We start from the raw sequence: 21,271 nt of genomic DNA, 5'->3' as shown, positions 1-21,271 counted from the left end.
ATTTTTCAGTAGAGAAAGTAGAGTTAGGAAGTGCCTGCCTAGCTGCTGAACCGCCCAGGGGGCTCTCACATGCGAGGCGCCAGTCTGTGCAATAAACGGGGAACTTCTCATCTTAAGACCTTTCACCTCGTTGCAGGCAGTTGCCCTCCCAGGCTGGCCTGACCGACTCCGCAGACCTGTCATCGAGTCTGGGCTTCCTCATCCTCAGAAGATGCTAGACCAGTCAGCACCTCTTTACATTCATGGAGAAGCGCTTTGGCATCGCTGGGGAGGAGTCTGGGGCAGACTGTATCTGGGGCACCTCTGCTTCAGGGGGGCACATGCATCCTGCTCCCTCGAGAAAGGAAAGAGGCAACACGGAAACACCCCTCAGCTCTCCCACCAAGGGGGAGGGGGCGAGGGTGCTGCAGCCACAGGAGAGGCAGGAACAGACAAAATAGGAAACCCTCAAAGGGCGATTTAATTTTAGACTCAAGGCCAGGAAATTCTTTTTAAAACAATAAGAGTGATGGGCTTGGGCCTTGGCGAAAGGGCAGGCCAGACCACTGTAGGTTTCTGAGACAAAAGAGAATCTGAAGCACAGAGAGAACAGAGATGGGAACAGCGGATTCTGCTCTCCATGAAAAGCTGTGCTTGGCCTCCACACGGGCCACGTGGACCACAGCTGAGGCCACCCTGAGACGCCCCCAGGCCTGGGGCTGCAGACCAAGGTGGGGGAGGGGGGCAGTGACTGATGCTGCAGCTTCTCACGCCAGCCTGAGACCACAGCCCCCTCCACTCAAGATATTACTCGGTGGGACCTGCCCCAGTTCTGGGCGCCTGGACTTGACATTCTCTTGCTGAGAGATATGGGGCGTGATGCGTGTCACACGTCAGCTTCCACTCGCTTAGCCGGAAGCCTTCAGACTCCCAGCGACTCCACGGGGTGCCAGCCCCAGGCATCCATCCCAAGTGTGGAGATGGAGGGTGAAGGTGGCTCAGAGCCTCCTGATAGGACATTGGGAGACCCTCCCATGGTGGAAAAACGGGGCAGGAATTTCGATTTGCTCAGCGCTCTACAAAATGGAGTTCTGGGGCTTTTTTGTCCTAAATTCAATTCAGCATGAATAAAGCATATGAATCCATGAATTGTCATAAATTCTCATCCATCTCCACATTTTTTAAGAATGATCAAGATGCGTTTGATGGTAAGGAGTTTCCTAAACCAGGAGCCGGGAGAGCTGGACCATATTCCAGATCATACTTCTAAGCTCAGGCAACTTAATTTAACCTCTCAGGACCTAGATTTCCTGATATTAGGAGATGGCCTCTAGGTTATAGTCTGGCTCTAAAATTCTCCAGTGTGTGCTAACTAAACACAGTATCTTAGAAAATCCCCACTTTCTAAGATGCTGGAAAAATACACATCTCTCTTTTTTCCTTCACATTTTCTGACTCCCACTAAGAGTCACGGCTATAGATCATTCCTTAAACATAATGTTCCAGCAACCTCTCCAGAGGCAAAGCCATCACCACCCCAAGTGACAAGAAAACATTTTCTTTTCCAGTTTCCATTTACATTCTAAATTTCTTTTTCTGTATTCTCATTGCTCTAATCTGGAATACCTGATCCACTGCTCTCCAGGATTCCCAGAGAGAAGGAAAAGGCATGTGTGCTAAGCTTCATAGAAACGAGCACCAGCCCTTCCCAAATTCCCAAGAAGCGCAGGGACTGCACAGACACCCCTGTGAACACATCCTAAGGCATGTGGGGTGGAGGTGAAGAGTGAGAACAGCACTGGCTAAGAAGGGAATTGCTTCCCAAGGAAGCCCAATTAAACTGCAATTACTCAAGATAAGAGAACCAGGTCTGTTTACACAATGGGGTTGTAAACCACCAGCCCATTACAAGAGAACTTTGATCTGGTGGCAGGCGAGCTATTTCTAGTGCAGGGTACTGATGAAGCAAGGAGGTTTCTCAACAAGAATGTCTCCATCTTGACCCCCATAGCCCCATCTTGCTCTGGAAACACCCTTGTATGGGCAATCAGTGGAACCATCTCCACTCCTCCCTGTATGTGGCCATCTCACACGATCAAATAATCCAGAGAAAAATAGAGAAGTGATGGTAAACACAGGGAAAGGGAATTAGCTGAGGTCATGTTTGGGGCTGGTATCACAATGACCTGCTATGGTAAGTTACACTCTGTGCTTATCTTACAGATGAGGACATTGAGGTTCAGAGGGAGTAATGTGCCCAAGGTCACATGGCTGAGGAGTAACAGACCAGAATTTAACTCAGGTCTTTCTGACTCCAAAGCCTAAGTGCCTTCCATGGTACTTGGCCCAGCTGTGTCCCACAGCTGCCTGGCCCAGGATGGAAGGCTCGGAGCCTTCCATGTGGTCTGGCCCCCTGGACAGTTACTTGCCCGGCATATCGCTATATTCCCAAAGGCCTGAGCGCTGAGAGCAGGTGAGTGGGCGGTCGTCTATTCCTTCTCTCTGTACAGTTCAAGGTGCTTCCTAAGCTCACTTGGCTCAGGAGCCATCGATCCTCAAGGACCTCCTCCGCATCCTTCTTGCTGGGGAGGTAGCCAAGGACAAGGACGTGTTTGGTCAAAATGAGGGGCAGCCCATCCTCCAATGCCGGCCCTCCCCCAGCTCTGCGGACTCAGCGGCATGAAGGGGAGGATGACACAGGAGAGGACCAGGGCTTCGAGGGACTTCCAGGGCTCACGGCGGGCTCACTGAGCCAGCATAACAGGAAGGAGCGCTTCCTCCCCTTGGATGAAAGGGTCCCTGACACACAACCCATATAAGTACCTGAAAACGTCACCCCCTCCAACACAATGGCCAGACAACTTCCAGAAGTGTCATTTCCCTGCCACCCCAGCTGTGATATCACTTCTTTCATGAAGGTCTCCCGAGAGGCTGACCTTACAAGGGAGAGAACTTGTGTCCTGCTTTTGACAAAGGGGTCCCGAGGCAGATAATGTGAGTTCTGTGTACAATGGCCAGTACCCGAAGTATGGGATGAATTTTACAACTGTTGCGGTGATTATTTTAAGGCTTCCCCTGGTACGGCAAATGATCGAACCACACTAATGCTACCTCTAACACACAAACAAGGAATCTGAGATTTAGCAGTCTTCAGAGCCTGGAAAATATCCGTGTCCTAGTTTAGAAGATTGTTTCTTGGACAACTAAAGCAGCCTGCTTAGCAGAGCCCCTCATAACATGGATATAGTCTCACTTTTTTTTTCTTTTTTAAGATTTCCCTTTCTAACGCAATAATTACAAGTAAATACACACAGTACCACCCCACCTTCAAACCTGATCTTGTGTGTATTCTAGGGCAGGGCTTCTCAACCTCGGCACTACTGACATTTGAGGCTGGACAATTCTTTGTCATGGGGAACTGGACCGTGCGGTGCAGGATGCCTAGTTGCATCCCTGGCCTCTACCCTCTGGCCAAGAGCACCCGTGCCCGTCAAGTTTTGACAAGCAAAAATATCACCAAATATCCCCTGGGGACAAAATCGCCCCCAGATTGTAAAGCAATTATACTCCAATAAAGATGTTTAAAAAAATCAGCCCCAGATTAAAAACCCACTGTCCTGATGGTTTTCCTCTCACCCTCAAACTTCCCATGCCTGGGACAGTTTCTCTTCTTGGTGGCCCAGGCTAACTAACCCAGAGACCAGGGCGCCGGCCAGGAGGACCTGAATGATCAGATTAAGCACCACTGGTTGAGCTCCAGACAGTGAGGCCCCAACAGAACTGAGAAGACTCAGGTGCCTGGGACGTTAACGTTCTTGTCTGGGAAAGTCAATGAAGCTGTCCTCACTCCTCCACGAAACCTCAGATTGGGATTGAGAGTGTGAGGTTTGCTAGTTTCTCTCATATGCCGATGTCCCAAAGTTATATTCTGTAGACAATGTACAAATTCTTTGACTGTTACGACAGCCGAGCCTAAAGTTGGATGGAGGTTGTCTGTAGGAGCTGGCTCATTGAACTTGAGCTTGTACTCACCAATTTTATTTACCTTTTTTTTTTTTTTTTTTTGCGGTGTGCGGGCCTCTCACTGTTGTGGCCTCTCCCATCGCGGAGCACAGGCTCCGGACGCACAGGCTCAGCGGTCACGGCTCACGGGCCTAGCTGCTCCGCGGCATGTGGGATCTTCCCGGACCGGGGCACGAACCCGTGTCCCCTGCATCGGCAGGCGGACTCTCAACCACTGCGCCACCAGGGAAGCCCTATTTACCTTTTTTTTTTTTTAATTAAAAAGGACGTCAGTGAAGAAGTCAGAGGACTTTTCTGCATGTTCTATGGTTCTGAAAATTTGCCTAACCAGTTCCAGTGATGGAGAAACTGAGGCCCACAGAGAAGTTATGAGCAAAAGTGCTAGAACAATGACATAGAAGTTCTCCCATGTAACTTTCTGCTATTACCCAAGCAACTCTGAAATATGGGAGTGAAAAGGATCCCACGTGCTGATAACGTTTTTCAGGTATGGCTGCTGGGTTTGGGGATAAATGGGTTTTTTGTTGTGAAACCAGTGGAAACCATTCAAAAGGCCTTAAAAATATCCAGGGTATTCAGCCAGGGCTGGGGTCTTCAGTTGAAAATACACACTTAAGAGTTGTTCTTGGTTTTTTTCTAAATCTCATACAATTTCCAGATGCCCTGTCTAGGATAACTTAATATTATACCTGCAATGTATATACTCGTAATAAAATTTATTTCAGTGCCTAAAATAAAATAAATGCAAATTCGCATGACATCGCTTTTTCCGACAGGTTATTCAACTTTTTTAATTGGATTACAATACGGGCAAAAAGAATTAGGCTGGCATTTTTTTTTTTTTTTAATTCCTGTCCTGTCCCTAGGTTCATCAGAATCATTGTTTTTAGATTCCATACATATGTGTTAGCATACGGTATTTGTTTTTCTCTTTCTGACTGACTTCACTCTGTAGGACAGACTCTAGGTCCATCCACCTCACTACAGATAACTCAATTTTGTTTCTTTTCATGGCTGAGTAGTATTCCGTGGTATATATGTGCCACATCTTCTTTATCCATTCGTCTGTCGATGGACAGTTAGGTTGTTTCCGTGTCCTGGCTAGTGTAAATAGAGCTGCAATGAACATGACTCTTTCTGAATTATGGTTTTCTCAGTGTATATGCATAGGCTGGCTTTTAAATCGACTTTTCCAAGTCAATGACACATTTTGCCCTGAAATCACAATCTCCTTGTTTATTTTAACAAACCTCTACAAAATCACCTTTAAGAAAACTTTAGTGTCATTTGTGCTGACCTTAGACGATAACCTTTGTGTGAGAAGCAGAAGGAGCCTTTCCCTGGCAATGCCTCCAGCCCCGTGGACCTCAGCAAGCCTCTTGGCAATTTCTAAGCGGAATGGAACAACTTTTGGTCTGGACTTGTTGTGTGTGTGTGTGTTTTACACATATTTCTGAAGTAAATTGTACTCTAAACGTTTTCCTGATTCTAATTTTTTAATAGTGAATGGCGTTTATATGAAAACAGAAGCCACTTAAAACAGAAGAAATATGTATTACAGAACAGCCAGTGAAGAAAGATGTGTTAATCATTCCTTGAACATAAAATACCTTTTTAAGTAATTATTTTTTCAATACTACAGAAAATAATTTTCAAACACATCACATCTTTTGATATACAATTACAGTGAGAGGTCAGGGCAAACTGAAGGGTACCAGTTAAAAATTCTGCAGAACCTCAGACTGGACAAAGCCTGCAGTCAAAAAAGAGCTCTGGTAGACTGGAGTCTATATAGACCCATAAACGTATTTGGAAGAGTTAACAGTAAACTTATCTGTCCATATCCAGATTAAGTAAAAAAAGTTCAACATTTAGGCTGGCTATCTCTATACAAAAACACGCAGAATTTATTATCAATAGTTAATGATTCAATGCTAATATTAAAAGTTCACTTAACATTGGAATCAATGAATGACAGCATTACGGGATCTCTCACACAGTAAATTTATAAGAAATTTAGCTGAATATTTCAACTGGTCAGCACATAGCTTGGGTGAGAGCCTTCTTCCCTAAGAGCAAAAAACCTTTAGTCCAAGTTTAAAGTTCCTTTTACCCCTCTTATTCTAGGACTCAGGAATTTTTCCTACTAATTTGTTGTTGTATTTTATTTCCAGTTTCAAATTCTGTTATTAGAAAGCTTGCATATTTTAGCTTTTATGTATGAGAAGAAAAATAAGTTCAATTATGCTAAGAATAGGTGTAAGGTACCTCAGTGTGTGAAAAACCTTCACCAAATGAACTGAGCTGTGAAAAATCACCTGGCTTTAACCGTTACTCATGTTTGAGTCATATTCTCTGCAACACAAAAATCTTTCTCAGTAAATCTATCAGTCTTGGATGTTTTACTTTATACGGTGATAAAAAGACAGATAATCTCACAATGTAGCCCCTCCAAAAAACTCAAAGCTCATTCCAACTGTGGAGTTGGGTCCCCAGCTGCTTCTGTCTAGGAGATCAGAAAGCAGGAACCGAGGGAGGAGAGGGGACGGCACGGTGGGCAGGGGGAGGGCAGGGAAGGGGTCCCACTTACCACTGCTGCAGGTCGCACTGCTGAGTAGGGGGCAGGGCCACTCACTGCAGACTCCACAAAGTAGCTCATCACGCCGTCAGCACCTGTGTGGGAAAAAGCATTCACTGAGCCACTGGGTGCAGAACATGTGTGGACCAGCGACCAAAGGAGGGCTCGGAGCAGGTCTCCTTAGGAACCATGGCGTTCACTTCTTTGTATTACAGAGAAAGAAATTAAAACGTAGAAAAACAAAGTGGCCAACAGAGAGTAAGGCAGACCCCAGACAGAGCCAGTCCCCTGACTGCAAGGTAGCCTGGATGGTGACGGCTGCTGCAGACAGTAAGCAGTCAGAGTCCATAAAAAGACCCTTTAGGGGGTTTCTGGGCAGGAATGGGTCTTGTGTGTCTTTTTAAAAAACATTTCCATTCCTGTATCTCCCTCCCTCCACCCCAACCAGGTCTGGCCCTCCATACGAAGTGTGGCATTTATCAACTGATGAAGGACGGAATAGAGAAAGGATTGGAGAAAAGAGGGATGGAAAACCTCCATCGAGGAGGCATGTCAACCAGGACCCTGAGACAGATAAACAGAGAGAAGACCCGAAAAGGGGAGTGAATATTATCCATCTTGAAAAAGGAGAAGGGCTAATTAAATGTCTTGTTGAGAGCTACTATCTCCATTCAAAGTCTGAATGACCATCACGTTTGAGGAATGCTCTAGCAGAAGGGACTTTCCAGTTAGCTGTCGGTCATCAGGAAAATCGTTTATATACAAACATTTCTGTTGAGCCAAACGCTCTCTAAGGTACACTAGTTTACACACTTTCATAAGTTCAATATTACACACTAAAAAAATGCCTTTCTTGAATGATTTAGAAGATTAAATTCCTAGATATGTCATTCAGAGGCCAAATTCCTATTGTTAGGGAGTGCATTTGAGTTTCCACTTAGCTACTTTCCACTTTGTATTTGTCTGTCCTTTTCCTTTATTCTTGGGAATAATTAAAGCCACTGACCCCATTTCAAGAACTATAAAGAATACGATATGTCTTATGTTCAATTTACAACTTTGTTCACCATCTTGATACAGCTTGACAGCCAATGAGCGTATATATCTTCTCTCATATGAAATGTATTTAAATAACATAGTTAAGGGACTTCCCTGGTGGTCCAGTGGTTAAGACTCCGTGCTTCCACTGCAGTGGGCATAGGTTTGATCCCTGGTTGGGGAACTAAGATGCCACATGCCACGCGGTGTGGCCAAGGAGAAGAAAAAAAAAAGCTAGACTTCAAAAATAAATAAATAACATAATTAAAGTTCTGCACTACAAAGTTATACTAAGGGCTACCATCACATAGCAACTAATATCATACAGTTGAGAAGTAAGTTAAAAATCTTCTGAAGACGTAAATTATCCCAGAGCTGTGCTTATTGTTTTTAACTAAAACGGCACCTTTTTATGATGTCTTTTCTCCCCGAAGTAGAAGCCGTCAAATTAATATTAATTTTTAAAAAGTAAAATAGCTAAGGGTACCTATGTTTCTCAAGATGTTGTCTTCTAGTTTTTCAGGGACTTGATGGCCAAAAATGGCCCTTAGGAAGAATTCCCAGGTGGCAAAGCGGAAGAGTAGAAAAAGATCAAAGTCTCTAGTCCAAGGACACTGTTCCCATCTGGAGCCGTGGTCCCCTCTTCAGTGCTTCTTTCTAAAAACAGTAAGCAGCTACCAAGTATCAGACCCCGCGCTGGGTAGAGGGCCTGGAGTAAGAAGCAGCCGACCACAGGTCGGTGTGGACACCGCCCATATACTGTACAGAAGCGTTGCTGCTTTTCGTCTTAAATTCAAATTTTAAAGTCCTAATGAGTCATCATTCACCCATCCACCTGCACTTCACAGTTTTGGATCTACTCAGAGATGAGACTTCAAAGTTGACAACATAGATTGTGTCATACTGAGAACGGCATAACCAAGATCTGATTCCCTAGGGAAAAGTTGCTCATCCCTCCAGGGACCCACAGGGCAGCCTAAACCTTTGGGAAATGTCCAGGTGTGGCAGTGCTGCTTTGCGCAACCCATCCAGCCCTCCAATTTCCTCCAAAAAAGCCCCCCCCCCACCGGGCCCCCTGAGTCATCACAGACCCCAATTATTTATTCAACAGGCACGTCAAAGGCTTCCTTTGCCGGGAACTTGTTAATCATTCAGTAAATAATTACCCTGTGCCTGCTATGTGGGTGCTGGAGATACACAGGTACACGAAGACCCCGCACCTCTTGGACCTTACGTTCTATCAGATCCGGGACAAAGCTGAGACAGACAGATCTCCATCTGCAGGCAGTGGGGAAGACGGGCTCCCACAGAACTAAAATACAAGGTGGTGAGGAGGTTACCAACAATATGGAAGAAAATAAGCAGTCCGTTTTGCCAAAGGCTGGGGAACAGGAAACCATGGAAGACTGCACAGTGCGAGGTGTGACCACATGGCCCTATGGGTCCTCCCTAGACTCTCAGGAGCAGCAGAAGACCTCTACCCATCTGAATTCCTGTTAGACTTACACCTTTGTAAAAGAAAGCACTTTTGGAATCAGCAGCCTTGTCCTGAAGCCCAGCTCTGAGGCAACCAAGAGCAACCTTCCTCCTCCTAACAACTCTCCTCGGAGCTGGGAAAAAGGTTTAGGGGAAACGTGTTTTCTCTTTCGGATGGACAGAGTGAGTGAGGAACCCCGTGGGCCCACATATGGTCCGTCCTGAGCTGGGCTGAATTCTCGAAGCTTCATGCTCTGTGACTGACGCTCCCCTTGGGGAAAAGTCCTTTGCCCGTGGAGGAAGCTGGAAAGAGGGAGTTGCCAGGGCACTCAAGGGTTCTCATCTCAGGAAATAACTCTGGGACAGAAATGGATGACCGCTTCATTATTTTCTGGAGAAAGAAAAAAAGAACCCACCCTGTTTCCACTTGTAGGTGGTGACACAGACCAGCTGCTGTAGATGTAAACCCTTTCAGAAAAACTGTTTGGGTAAAAAAAAAAGTTTTTTGACGTGTTGGCCGAGGAGAATTCCCTCCCACATGACAGCTATTTGGACATCGGCTGGACAGACTTTTTTGTCTTGGCATTATAAACATTTATGCCTAAACACAAAACAACTGTGTGAGTTCAGATTTACTCCCCAGCCTAAAGGCATCCAGAGGCTTGTCTGAATGCAGAAATGGTTTGAACCCTTGGTAACAGAGAGCCGTGAAGAACTGCGTTCATTTCCTTGAATGGGACCAGCAGTGCCGGAGCAGCAGAGTAAAGTTGTCCTCAGTGAGTTTGTGCTTAAGAGGCAGCTGGGCTCCCAGCTGTGGTCCTCCCTGGCCTCCAGGACCCAAGTGGTCCTCCCCGGCCTCCAGGACCCAAGTGGTCCTCCCCGGCCTCCAGGACCCAAGTGGTCCTCCCTGACCTCCAGGACCCAAGTGGTCCTCCATGACCTCCAGAACCCAAGTGGTCCTCCCCGGCCTCCAGGACCCAAGTGGTCCTCCCCAACCTCCAGGACCCAAGTGGTCCTCCCCAACCTCCAGGACCCAAGTGGTCCTCCCCGGCCTCCAGGACCCAAGTGGTCCTCCCCGGCCTCCAGGACCCACTGTAGCTCCATTCCTCACCACCGCACTGATGTCTCCACTCCTCTAACTAGAACTCTGTTGTTTTCCCTGTGTTATTTCTCACGTCCCCGCCCTTCTCCCCCGATCACCTCTGTTAGAAACGCCTTGCTACCCTCCTGCTCCTCAGGACTAACTAACCCCTTCTCCTGAAGCTTTTAGATTCATCTCAGAAGTTTTAGCCACCAGGGATCCTTCTTGAACTGCTGTTCATCCCAGCCTGGGCTGGCTGTCCCTTCTCTGTGTTCCCCACGTGTGTTTCCCTCACTGCGCACAACACACTGTTTTATAAATGCCTGTTTCTACCCGACTCTCCCACTCAACTCAGAGCTACTTGAAGGCAGACACTATGTTTTTTTCATCTTTGTATCTCCAGAATGTAAGACAGACTGAGGGGTATCAAAGAATTTTTTTTTCAATTAGTGAATGAATGAAAGAACAAATAAATTGGTCTCGCAAGACTGAACATGTAAGAGAGAGATCAGAAGTAAATGTATTCGATTCTCCAATCAGAGGCTCTGAATAGACTGCAGATCTGGATGGAGATTCACTGGAAGTAATAGGTTTGTTTCGTGATCCCTTTCTAAGTGAGAACTCTTTCCCTTTATTCACTAGCCGTTCAATGTCGCCTCATCCAGAAGCCTTTCAACCACCTCATGTAAACAGCAGCTTCCTGCTCCTGGTCTGACACTCGGCTGCTTCTTTCTTGTGTCCCCGACTCCTACCCCACTAGAAGTTAAGTCTGTCGAGGACAAAGTTTAGTGTATTTCTTCACTCCGAATCCCTAGATCCTAGGCCAGTGTTGATAGGCAGCTGGCTCGCAAATAACTGTTGAATGTGAGAGTGTAAGTTACAAAATTTTTACAAACACCTGAACTCATTTAAGCCCCTTTTTTACGGGGGTGGGGCGAAGACTCGGGCCAAGCTGAGACTGACATTAGTCCACCAGCCACCTCTCCTGTCTATTCTCACCACCCTGGACTTTCAGGATAAAAATAGGCAAACCGTGCAGAGGGAAAAACAGGTAGCGGTTTGGTTTCCGTGGGCATCTCACACCCAGTAAAGCCTTTGGGACTCTGGGGAGATCTCGATTCTTCCTAAAACACATGATCGCCCCCCGGAGACTCCTGCCCCGAACAAGCCCAGGACCCAGGCCAGGATCTACAGGCTGACACTTCCTTCCATCCAGGTCTCTCCAGGGGCGGGGAGGGTGATACACAGAAGGAAGGGAGGGGGGGACTTGGAGGGGTGTTTCAGGCCAAGGCAGCAGAAGAGCAGGGAATCCCAGAGACCAGGCTTAGTGGAAGCTGAATCCAGTTCCTACCAACTCTGCCCCTGCTTGGCTGCCTGTCTAGGCGATAACTGTGACATCACTTAAGGGTTTTTCATTGGGGTTATATGCTCTTCAAAGAAAGACTATGCCTTTAGGTAAACAACCCCATAAACCACACTTCAAAATGTTTTCTTTTGAAAATAATTTTTGCCAAAATATATATATTTATTGAGAAAATTACAAGAAAAATACAGAAAAGTCTATCACGAATGTCAAAATCACCTGAAATTCTACCATCTGGAGATAATTGTACTGATACTTTATTCAACGTTCTGCTGGGTATTTTTTAATGTGTCCGTACACATATACACACGATCAGAATTTTACCTTCACGATATTATTCTCTACCTGCTGTTCTACAATCTGCTTTGTTCACTGACATTTGCATGATGTTACGGATAGTTTTCTATGTCAATAAATATAGTCGTACATCCCAAAGTATCCAGCTGTCGAGGATTCTATTGTATGTATGCATCCTACCTTTCTTAATGAGCCTCTTATTACCATAAAATTTATTTGTTCCCAATTCCTCGTCATTATAAAAGTTCCTAAAATATTTCCTACTCCCATTAAATGACAAAAGTGGTATTTTGGGGACAAAGAATATGTACAGCGTACAGTCTATATTTGAATACATGTTGACAAACTTCCTTCCATGAGAGAGAAGCCAGAATTATAGTACCACCAACAAACCCCTTGTGATTTAAAATTGACCTTGCCCTCTCACCTTTGTGTTAGCCTATAGGTCAAGAATTATGGCTATAACATAGGAAGCCTGCACGCAGGGAATACAAAAGTGCAATAAAGCTGTCACAGAAAATACAGATGATGCATTTTTTTCCTCTTTGCAAGTTGGACTGGAATGCAGGAGAAAAAGAATTCGGTTTCCAATAGGACTAGCCATTCAAAGGACACTTTCTCCGAATGACAGCACCTTTGCCAAACTAAATACAACAGCGTCACCCACGTCACCGAGGCAACACCTTTCATGTGCAATGGAAAGAGTTTGAATTTCTTCTTTCCAAATGACTGGTAAATCTGTTTTTAAAGACTCAGACTGAGTGTTACCTCTTTCAGGGAGCTTTCCCTAAAACTTCTTGTCAGTTAGATAGACATTCTCAGTCCTCCAGCGTGGGATTCACTTTCACAAGGTACCGACCGAAGTTCAGAGTACTTCCTGCATCTCAGTTTCTGCTCCTGCATCATGAGCTGCTAGAGAGTAGGGACTGTGTGTCTTTAGCTGCCACACCATAGACGCGCAATACTCCTGTTGACTAAATGAAGGAAAGACCTGTACGTGAAGAGTTAGAACGTGAAGAGTTATGTCTCAGTGCTTGAGTTTATCCAAGACAGTGAAGATATCTCTGGGACCAAAAAAAGGGACATCACCTGTGATGACATGTGTCCGTATGCAACCCCAAGGTTAGATTTCTTTAATGTTAACTGCAAGCACGATCATACTTTTCTCTAAACTAACAGACATACCCCATTGACGAGTCGATTGTCTTCCAGTATCTTCTTTCTAATTCTCTCGAGTAGTCCATTTGTAGTTTGCAAATCATTTTAGATCTCTCCCTTGATCTGGCAGTGTAACAAAAGCTACCGAGTCCTGTTCTCCAAGAACTCAAATGTAAGCAGCTTTAGATAGCTGAACAATCCTCACTCCCCCAAGGAAACTCTGCGGTTACCATAAGTAGAAAATAAACTGGTAAACAGAATTGAAGATGGTTTCTCTCTCTCTTTCCTAACTCTGTAAGAACCTCATTTTCTTGACTATTCCAACATGACCCTAATAAACATTCCTTCTTATTTCAAGGAGCCGGCACCCACCCATAGAGGCCATGTTCTGATCCATGTGCTATTGGCTTCTGGGTCTTAAAGTCAATCCACCAACTCTTTCACTAAGTTTATGAGGCATCAACTCACAGATAGATCAGTGAACGTGTCAGTCTTGTTTCTCCCCACCTTTACTGCTAACAATCCCCCAACTCTTACTTGAATAGAGGCTTGAAAATGACTCATGTCCATCTCCTATTTCTCTGAAAACTCTCCTCTCCTAATTAAGCATAACGCTTTCAGGTTCTGTATGAATTGACATAGCTCAACTAACCTTTCTTAGAATACTAAAAATGGACTCTTGTTATTGTAATATGACGAGTCACTCACTAATATCTCCTGAAAGAGACAAAGAATATAAGATGGTTTTAAAATGCTGAACCATAACAATCAGGGGATAAGAGTGCCTCGTAGACTATTTTATGTTTCCTCCTCCTGGAAACAAATCCCTCTTCGTCACTATGCTGGAATGGCGCTGTCAACGCTGGGCACAATGGTGCTATCTGTCATAAACATCAAGGGAATACATTAAAACCTGTCCAGGAATTTTATGAGCACAATGTCAATCCTAGTCTCTGAAACTTTTCAGAAACTAATGCTCTGTTGTTTCTAATGTGGGAACATCTTTTGGAAAACTAAAGGTAACATTCAATCAGCTGTTTGACTGTAGAAGTGGCCACAGCCTTGTCTTCAAATGCCATTCCTCAGATCCTCTATCGAACCATGAAATTCAGCAAATAACCACCATTGTCCTTCAGACGTACTCCAGGGCCACGCACATAGTAGGCACTCCACAAATAACTAAATAAAAAATTGGGATTTTTATCTAGCTAGCTGGTATTGAAGAGCTGCTCGGCCCTGTACTAGGTGCTATGGTAATTCCAAAAGTGAGAGTAATTCACTTTTCTTCTTTACATAGTTATTTTTCTAGTTGATGAGATGAGAAAAATGATGACCTTGCTACTCAACAGTGGGGTCCTCGCAGACCAGCAGCATGGACAGCACTTGGGAGGTGGTAGAACTACAGAGCTCAGGTTCCACTCCACGTGGTTCATATGCACATTAAAGTTTGAGAAACCCTGGTGTAGGTAATGTATTATGGGTACATAAAAGATGAAGAAATGACTTACGGAAGGATGCTAAGGGAAGACTTCAAGAGAAGGTGGCGCTGAAACGGGCCTTGAAAAATGGGTAGCTAGAGGTATGCAGAAAGATTCAGAAGCGAGAAAACAGTAGATTAGAGAACAGGGAATAATCCAATAAGCAAATAGATTGTGGGGAAAACGGGACATGAAATTGAAAGATACTTTAGGGCAGATTACCATACCAAAAGCTTGGACTTTTGTAGTATAGATATAAAAGCATGATTGCTTGAGTTTTAAATAGCAATAATAACACTAATAGTAAAATTAACAATAATACATTAATAAAATTAAAGTTGTAGTATAAAAAATTGGAATTGTTTTCTTACTAAGAAACTAGAAACAAAAAAGAGCAAGCTGGAGGAATGACGTGAAGTATCTTGGCTTCACGAGGGTGGCTATAGCAGAGGTCATGGTATATGAGATCCTTGGCCACGTCGAACCCAGAGAAGACCTGCAAGCTAAATGTCAACTCTTACCCCATGGTGGCTGCCAAAGAAATCCTTCAGGAGCCTAGAAGTTTAAAGAGTTACTTTTCAACTCACAGTGTGTGGAGTTATGTCAGATATAATCTAGAATTTAGATATGGTTCTGGGTCTTAAGAAGCTCTCAACAAAACTGAGAGATGCCCTAAATATAGAGATAGCTATTGAGAGAATGAATGGTGCCAGGAGAGTTTTAATAATGCCCTTTAACATTGAACTAAAGCACACCAGCTGCCTGAACTCTCTCAAATCCAGCGAGCAACTTCTTGCACTATGTCTGATGGTCATTTTTCAGAGTGAGGTTTCATTTGTTCTATTGCCCAAACTGTAAGTTTCAAATTTCCCAGCATACTGCTAAACAGCTTCCTGGCATACTTATATAAAGAGGGATTTTGTAAAGTCAATGAATTTGGGAATTGGAAAAATCTCATGAAATCTGCCCATTTTCTTTTTTTCTTTTTTTAACATCTTTATTGGAGTATAATTGCTTTACAATGACGTGTTAGTTTCTGCTTTATAACAAAGTGAATCAGTTATACATATGCATATGTTCCCATATGTCTTCCCTCTTGCACCTCCCTCCCTCCCACCCTCCCTATCCCACCCGTCTAGGTGGTCACAAAGCACCAAGCTAATTTCCCTGTGCCATGCGGCTGCTTCCCACTAGCTATCTATTTTATATTTAGTAGTGTATATATGTCCATGCCACTCTCTCGCTTCGTCCCAGCTTACCCTTCCCCCTCCCCATGTCCTCAAGTCCCTTCTCTAGTAGGTCTGTGTCTTTATTCCCGTCTTACCCCTAGGTTCTTCATGACCTTTTTTTTTTTTTTTCCTTAGATTCCATATATATGTGTTAACTGAGCCCAGAGAGGTTAAGTGTTTAGCAGAATGATAAAGAACTCCAGGTGACAGACTATGCGTTGACTGGGAGTTCCTTACTGAGTGTGGGTCATGGGCAAATTTCTTTATCTCACAAAGTCTTAATTTCCTCAACTCTAAAATGGAGATAATGATACCAACCCTTTCAGAATTATTGAGGAGGGTTAGAGAAAATAAAACCCTTGCATATTACTTTATACATGATAAAATGGTCAATAAATAATGGTTATTATTATTGTTGTTGCTATTTTATCACAGTGCCTGGCATTAGTAAGCATTGACTAATTAACAGTAATAGTGGTTTTTATTTATTATTATTTTACTGCCCAAAGTGGCAGAGGTTATTTATTCAGATATTAGAGCCAGAACCCAGACAGCCTATATCCCTTACCTCTTTTTCTAAAAGACTTGCATTTAAATAATCAAAAAAGGATTCCCTTCCATAATCATAGGTTGAGTAGCCTAATCAAGAAATTCACAGGAGAAAAGCGCCACAATTTCTATTGAATGGCAGTCTGTTTGTACCATTGTTATGCCTAAAACCAAGAAGTAAGCATTCTTCTTACAGTGAGGAGCAAACTCATTGAAAGATTGCGTAGCACATATGGGGAAATATTGCAGCTTCCTGAGATAAACCGGTATCTTTTTGATAGAAATGTGAATCTTTCGTGGAGTAACACTTTGGCAACTAGATATAAATATAAGGAAGTTATAAGCTGCAACGGAAAATATTGCGAGAGGATTTGTTTGTTGGGTTTTGTTTAAATTTGTTTTGGTTTTTTTTCTGCTTTTTCTTTAGAACGGTGCTTCCCAAACTGATTTGCATAGGAATCATGTAGGAATCACCTGAGAATCAGGTTACAAGGCAGAGACTGACCCAGCAGGTCTGAGGTACAGCCAGCCTGACGGTCTGCACTTCCAGCAGGATACCCGGACATGCTCATTTTGAGTAGCGAGGCAGTGCCTGGACTCACTTGGTTAAATTCATGAGTGGTTATAATAAGAAGGTGTTTGGATGGCAGAGGCCACCGAGGAACAGGCAAGAAGAATCCGGGCCACACGCTGAGCAGAGGTTTGATTTTTATCTTAGCTGCGACACAAGCCCAGCCAGGGAGAATGTGCAGCTCAGCACCCGTGCCCGCCTCTCAAGCCACGTGCCAGGTAATGGCTGCATCTGACAAGGCTTCCTGCCTTTCCTAAGAAGCCAGGGTTTGAGTTATTTCACCTCTTATGTCAAGAAACTGGCATCGCTGCTCTTCCCCTACCGAGAGGAAACCTTTTGGATTAAGGATCACTGGAGAGCACCAAAAGGCACTATATTTTTCACAATTTTAAGGGACTTAAATCTTTTGGAAATTCTTTGTACTATGTTTTGCAACTCATTATGCACCTCAAATTATTTCAAAATGAAAAGTTAACACATTTTAAAAATGCACAAAAGACTAAAACCCTGGGAGTTTCTACTTTCCCACATCTCTTGAAAATACAGATTGCATTTCCCTCATTGAGAATATTTTCTTGACATCTTCACTAAAAGTTTGCTGCTCGACTTCATTCTAGTAAGTACTGTCCAAACTGTCCCCTCTGTTTTCTGGATGCAGCACACCAGCACGTGGTCAGCAGGAATATGGAATCTACCCTCTTCTCCGAGAATCAAAATTGATCAAAAAGTATCCTTCCCTCACTGCCCTAAGTAACTTTTTCTTTTCCATCTGCTCTCCCAAAGCATTCACAGACTGCATCACATCACTTAACAATTATCTTTTATTTTTAATCTCTTTTCAGGTAACATCTTGCCTCCTAAAATAAATTATGTTGATTCTTTTTTTAAATGAAACATATATTTCTCCTTCTGTGTCTGCAACAGCGCCCCACGAGGCTGGGCACGAGGGAGAAATTCAATCAATATCTGTCCCTTTGAGGGATAGATTTGCTGATCCCGTCAACCTGACCTTGTAGCCTTTCTTCAGAGTCTGTGTCTTTCTAACAATGAATCATTAATCCACAGATTCCCCTTTGGAAAATTGGCCTAAGCCACAGTATTCTCCCAGATAAGCAAACCATCACTCTAAGCAGAAAAAGGTAGCCTAAATTTGTGGAAGTGCCTCAAAGCTACTGAGGTTCCTATGAGATATGACTCCAGCCACAGCTCTGAACTCACATGCCTTTGCTTCTAATCAGGTCCCACCACCAACCAAGTCGTTCATGGTACCAAACCTCGGAGTCCTCATCTGCTAGATGGGGATAACAAGACAGCCCACCTCACAGACTTCATTGTAGATTAAAGAAGGAACCCATGCAAAGCACCAAGGGCCCTGAAACATACCAAGTGCTCAGTAAACTTCGGGGATGAGTGTCCTTCCTTGGGTGGAGTGGAGAAGACCAGGTATTATATCCAGAGAATCATCTAGATTAAAAAGTTTCAGTTCCCTAAAGCTACATTTTCAGTAGAGCAGGGACAAAGAAGATGAAGGGCAAAAGAATGAGTTGTCTTCATACCTAAGTTGGCCCAGGATTGAAAGACCTCACAGGATTCCCCTCAAATGCCACTAACTTGCTGTTCACCCCATTTATTTTGCTCAAATACTAAGTACATTTTAATTCCCATAAAGAAGGAAAGAGAGAGACAGAGGAGGGAGAGGAGGGAGAGGAGGGAAGGGGGGAGGGAGAAAGGATGCTCCAGCTCCCTTCTGCTGGTTGATGCAGAAGTGGGAGTTTTGAGTGGGTAATTAGAGAAGGAACATTGCTGTGGAAAACAGATCTGATCACCAATCAATAAAACCATGAGGAATGGCAAACTTTAATCAGTAAGAAATCAAGCAAACACTTTGAGGCAATCAACAAGGGAAACGGCTGTGGCAACTGCTTGTTTCCAGAGCATTTGTTTGCCCTCCAACTCACCCTCCCTGGGCACCTGCACCCACACACCCAATTTGTTACAATGTTACTTCAGACTGTCCCTCAGCCTTATTGGCAGTATTCTATTCTTCAAAGCTCTATGCTATTTACAACTATTCTCTCATCTTCATGAGATAGGTGGAGCACAAATCATTATTCACATTTCTTTCATTATTCACATTTCAGAGATGAAGAAAATAAGGCACAGTCACGTCAGATAACTTGTTCTGGGCTTCCCTGGTGGCGCAGTGGTTGAGAGTCCGCCTGCCGATGCAGGGGACAGGGGTTCGCGCCCCGGTCCGGGAGGATCCCACATGCCGCGGAGCGGCTGGGCCCGTGAGCCATGGCCGCTGAGCCTGCGCGTCCGGAGCCTGTGCTCCGCAGCGGGAGAGGCCCGTACCGAAAAAATAATAACTTGTTCTCAGTTCCAAAGACAGTCTCTAACAGAACCCAAGCACACTCTACTTTCCTGACTCCAAAGCCAGAGCTGGTGCCAGTTCTGACCCTCATCTCCTTTGAACTCCATTATCATCTGAGGCAGGGAACTGGCCCAGATCCATGCTGTCAACCCGTTCTCCAAGGTCACAGCCGACTCATGTTGAAGGGTTACACCCTGTTACCCACCCTCCCCTAGGCTCTACTCTTGGACCTCTTCGCACCTCTAACAAACTAGCACCTCGGTGTAAGGAGCCGGTAAGGCAAAGATGCCCTCTCTGTAGTCAGGCCCTCAGCTTCCCACGTACATCCTCAGCGGCAGAACCAGGACGGAAGAGGCTGCCTGGCCGCCTGCACTGTTTGTTTTTTCACTACTGAGTTGGCAAGGATGTTGATTTACAATTAGAAGCAGCACGCTTCTTCAAATATTAATATTAATAACTACAATGTAGAACACATGAAAAGGTCTTTTCATCTTCAAAGCACTTTGCAGACATTAACTCATTAGCTCTCCCTCCCCTCCCTTCAGAAACAAGACGTAAGGAAGAATCTCCACAGTGATAGTGGCCACCCAGCGCCCTCCCTGCCCGGCCCACGCCTGCAGAAGCAAAGGGGTTTCTCTTGAGATAAAAAGAAGGCAGGTGCTGCCATCCAGAACCATAGTTGTTGAAAGAGTCAGAGCGCCAGGCATTTTACAGATGAAATGGAGCTATCAGAGTTACCGTTTTTAGAACCTGGATTTCCTGTTGTTTAACAAATATCTCTCTTTTCAGTTGCACGGTAATGGTATGAAGTAGGAGGGAAAATGGCCTTGTGATTTGCAAAAAAAAAAAATCTTACCCAAAAGGTAATAAGGAAAACCTGCAATCGAATGCCTTGATCTTGGTAACCCAGCATCTTTTGAATAGTTCGCCTACATGAAATGCAACTTTAAAAGGGGGTAACAGAGATGCTTTAATAGTAGAGGAAAAGCCCCCAACAAAGTGAGATTGCCAGATATAAAATAACCAATGGAGGAGAGCGGCCCTCCACACCCCCTGCTTGTCCATAGTGCTGCCCAAGGATTCAAGCTCTGTGGTGGAGGTAAAAATGACCCTCCTTGACTTTCAGAATCCCCCTGCCTCAGGTACAAGTCCCAAGGGAAAAGTACAGTCCCTTGGAAAACTGTGAGTCACAGGACAGGGAAAAACACCAAAAAGGCTAGTTTGACCTCAAATCCGTAGCAATTTCCTCAAAATAAGGGCAATTAATTAAGCTACTGAGGTTAAAATAAAAATTTAAAAAAATTAAAAAGTAAAACAATGGCTCACTAGGAGTGTAAGAGAAGAAAGGAAATGTCAACATTTAACAACAGCTTTATTTCTTTGGAAGTGCTCCAATATGTGAAGAAAATTCAGTTTCTGACAAGTGCTCGGCGAGTGCCTAAAACGTGCATATGCTTTTGCTCTTACAAAACAGGGGAAAGAGAGAAAAGGTCTTGATTTCAGACTACTCTAACAAGGTTAGGAAGTATTTTTGAAAATGGTTATTAAACAATTGAATTGAAAATACAGAAAAATGTGAAAAGAGAAAGCTGCTTGTATCCTGAAAGTCCCCATCAGTTTACCGGTTAATTCCACCAAATGAAAAAAAAAAAGGAAAAGGAAAACGGACTGCAAAGTTTTAGGCAGAAACTCACACCCCACTTACCACTTTGCCGGAGAAACTGGGTGAAGAGTAGGTCCTGAGTGAGCTTCCCTCAATGTCTGTGGTCTCTTTCCAACTACCTGCGGGAATCCTCTGCTCGGAGGCTAAAGAGGATGCAAAGACCATAATGTTTCTAATAGAGCTGCCTCCTTAAATTAGGGGGTGTGGTCAAGCCCAGAAAAGCTGGAAAAAAGGCAGTGTTCCACTGGCCCCTGACTCCATGGAGGCAGCCACTAGGACAGGCTCTGTGGTCTAGATGGAAAAGCAAATCATGTTACTGGTTAAGGTAACACCGGATCACAGCCTTAATTTATATCATTGAAATTACCCTTCTGTTAAATGTAACTCAGCCACCGAAAGTAGCCGGGAGGGAGA

At 44.3% G+C, this 21,271-nt stretch overlaps 1 protein-coding gene across 2 annotated transcripts in view; it reads right to left on the bottom strand.

The window, feature by feature from the left end:
- Positions 1-21,010, bottom strand: part of ETS1 (ETS proto-oncogene 1, transcription factor) — a 128,659-nt gene extending 107,649 nt beyond the window's left edge. Inside the window, exons 1-2 of one of the 2 annotated variants that reach the window (XM_033861813.2) lie at positions 20,900-21,010; positions 6,593-6,675 (exon numbers count right to left, since the gene is read on the bottom strand). In XM_033861813.2, coding sequence (XP_033717704.1) covers positions 6,593-6,661 — 69 coding nt within the window. In that variant the 5' untranslated portion in view covers positions 6,662-6,675; positions 20,900-21,010. The remainder of the gene's footprint in view (positions 1-6,592; positions 6,676-20,899) is intronic. The other variant, XM_033861811.2, reaches the window with a different exon arrangement.
- Positions 21,011-21,271: the final 261 nt, after the last annotated feature.

Source organism: Tursiops truncatus, chromosome 8, assembly GCF_011762595.2.
Source record: "Tursiops truncatus isolate mTurTru1 chromosome 8, mTurTru1.mat.Y, whole genome shotgun sequence".
Classification (NCBI taxonomy): domain Eukaryota; kingdom Metazoa; phylum Chordata; class Mammalia; order Artiodactyla; family Delphinidae; genus Tursiops; species Tursiops truncatus.
This window is presented reverse-complemented; position numbering and strand designations above follow the sequence as displayed.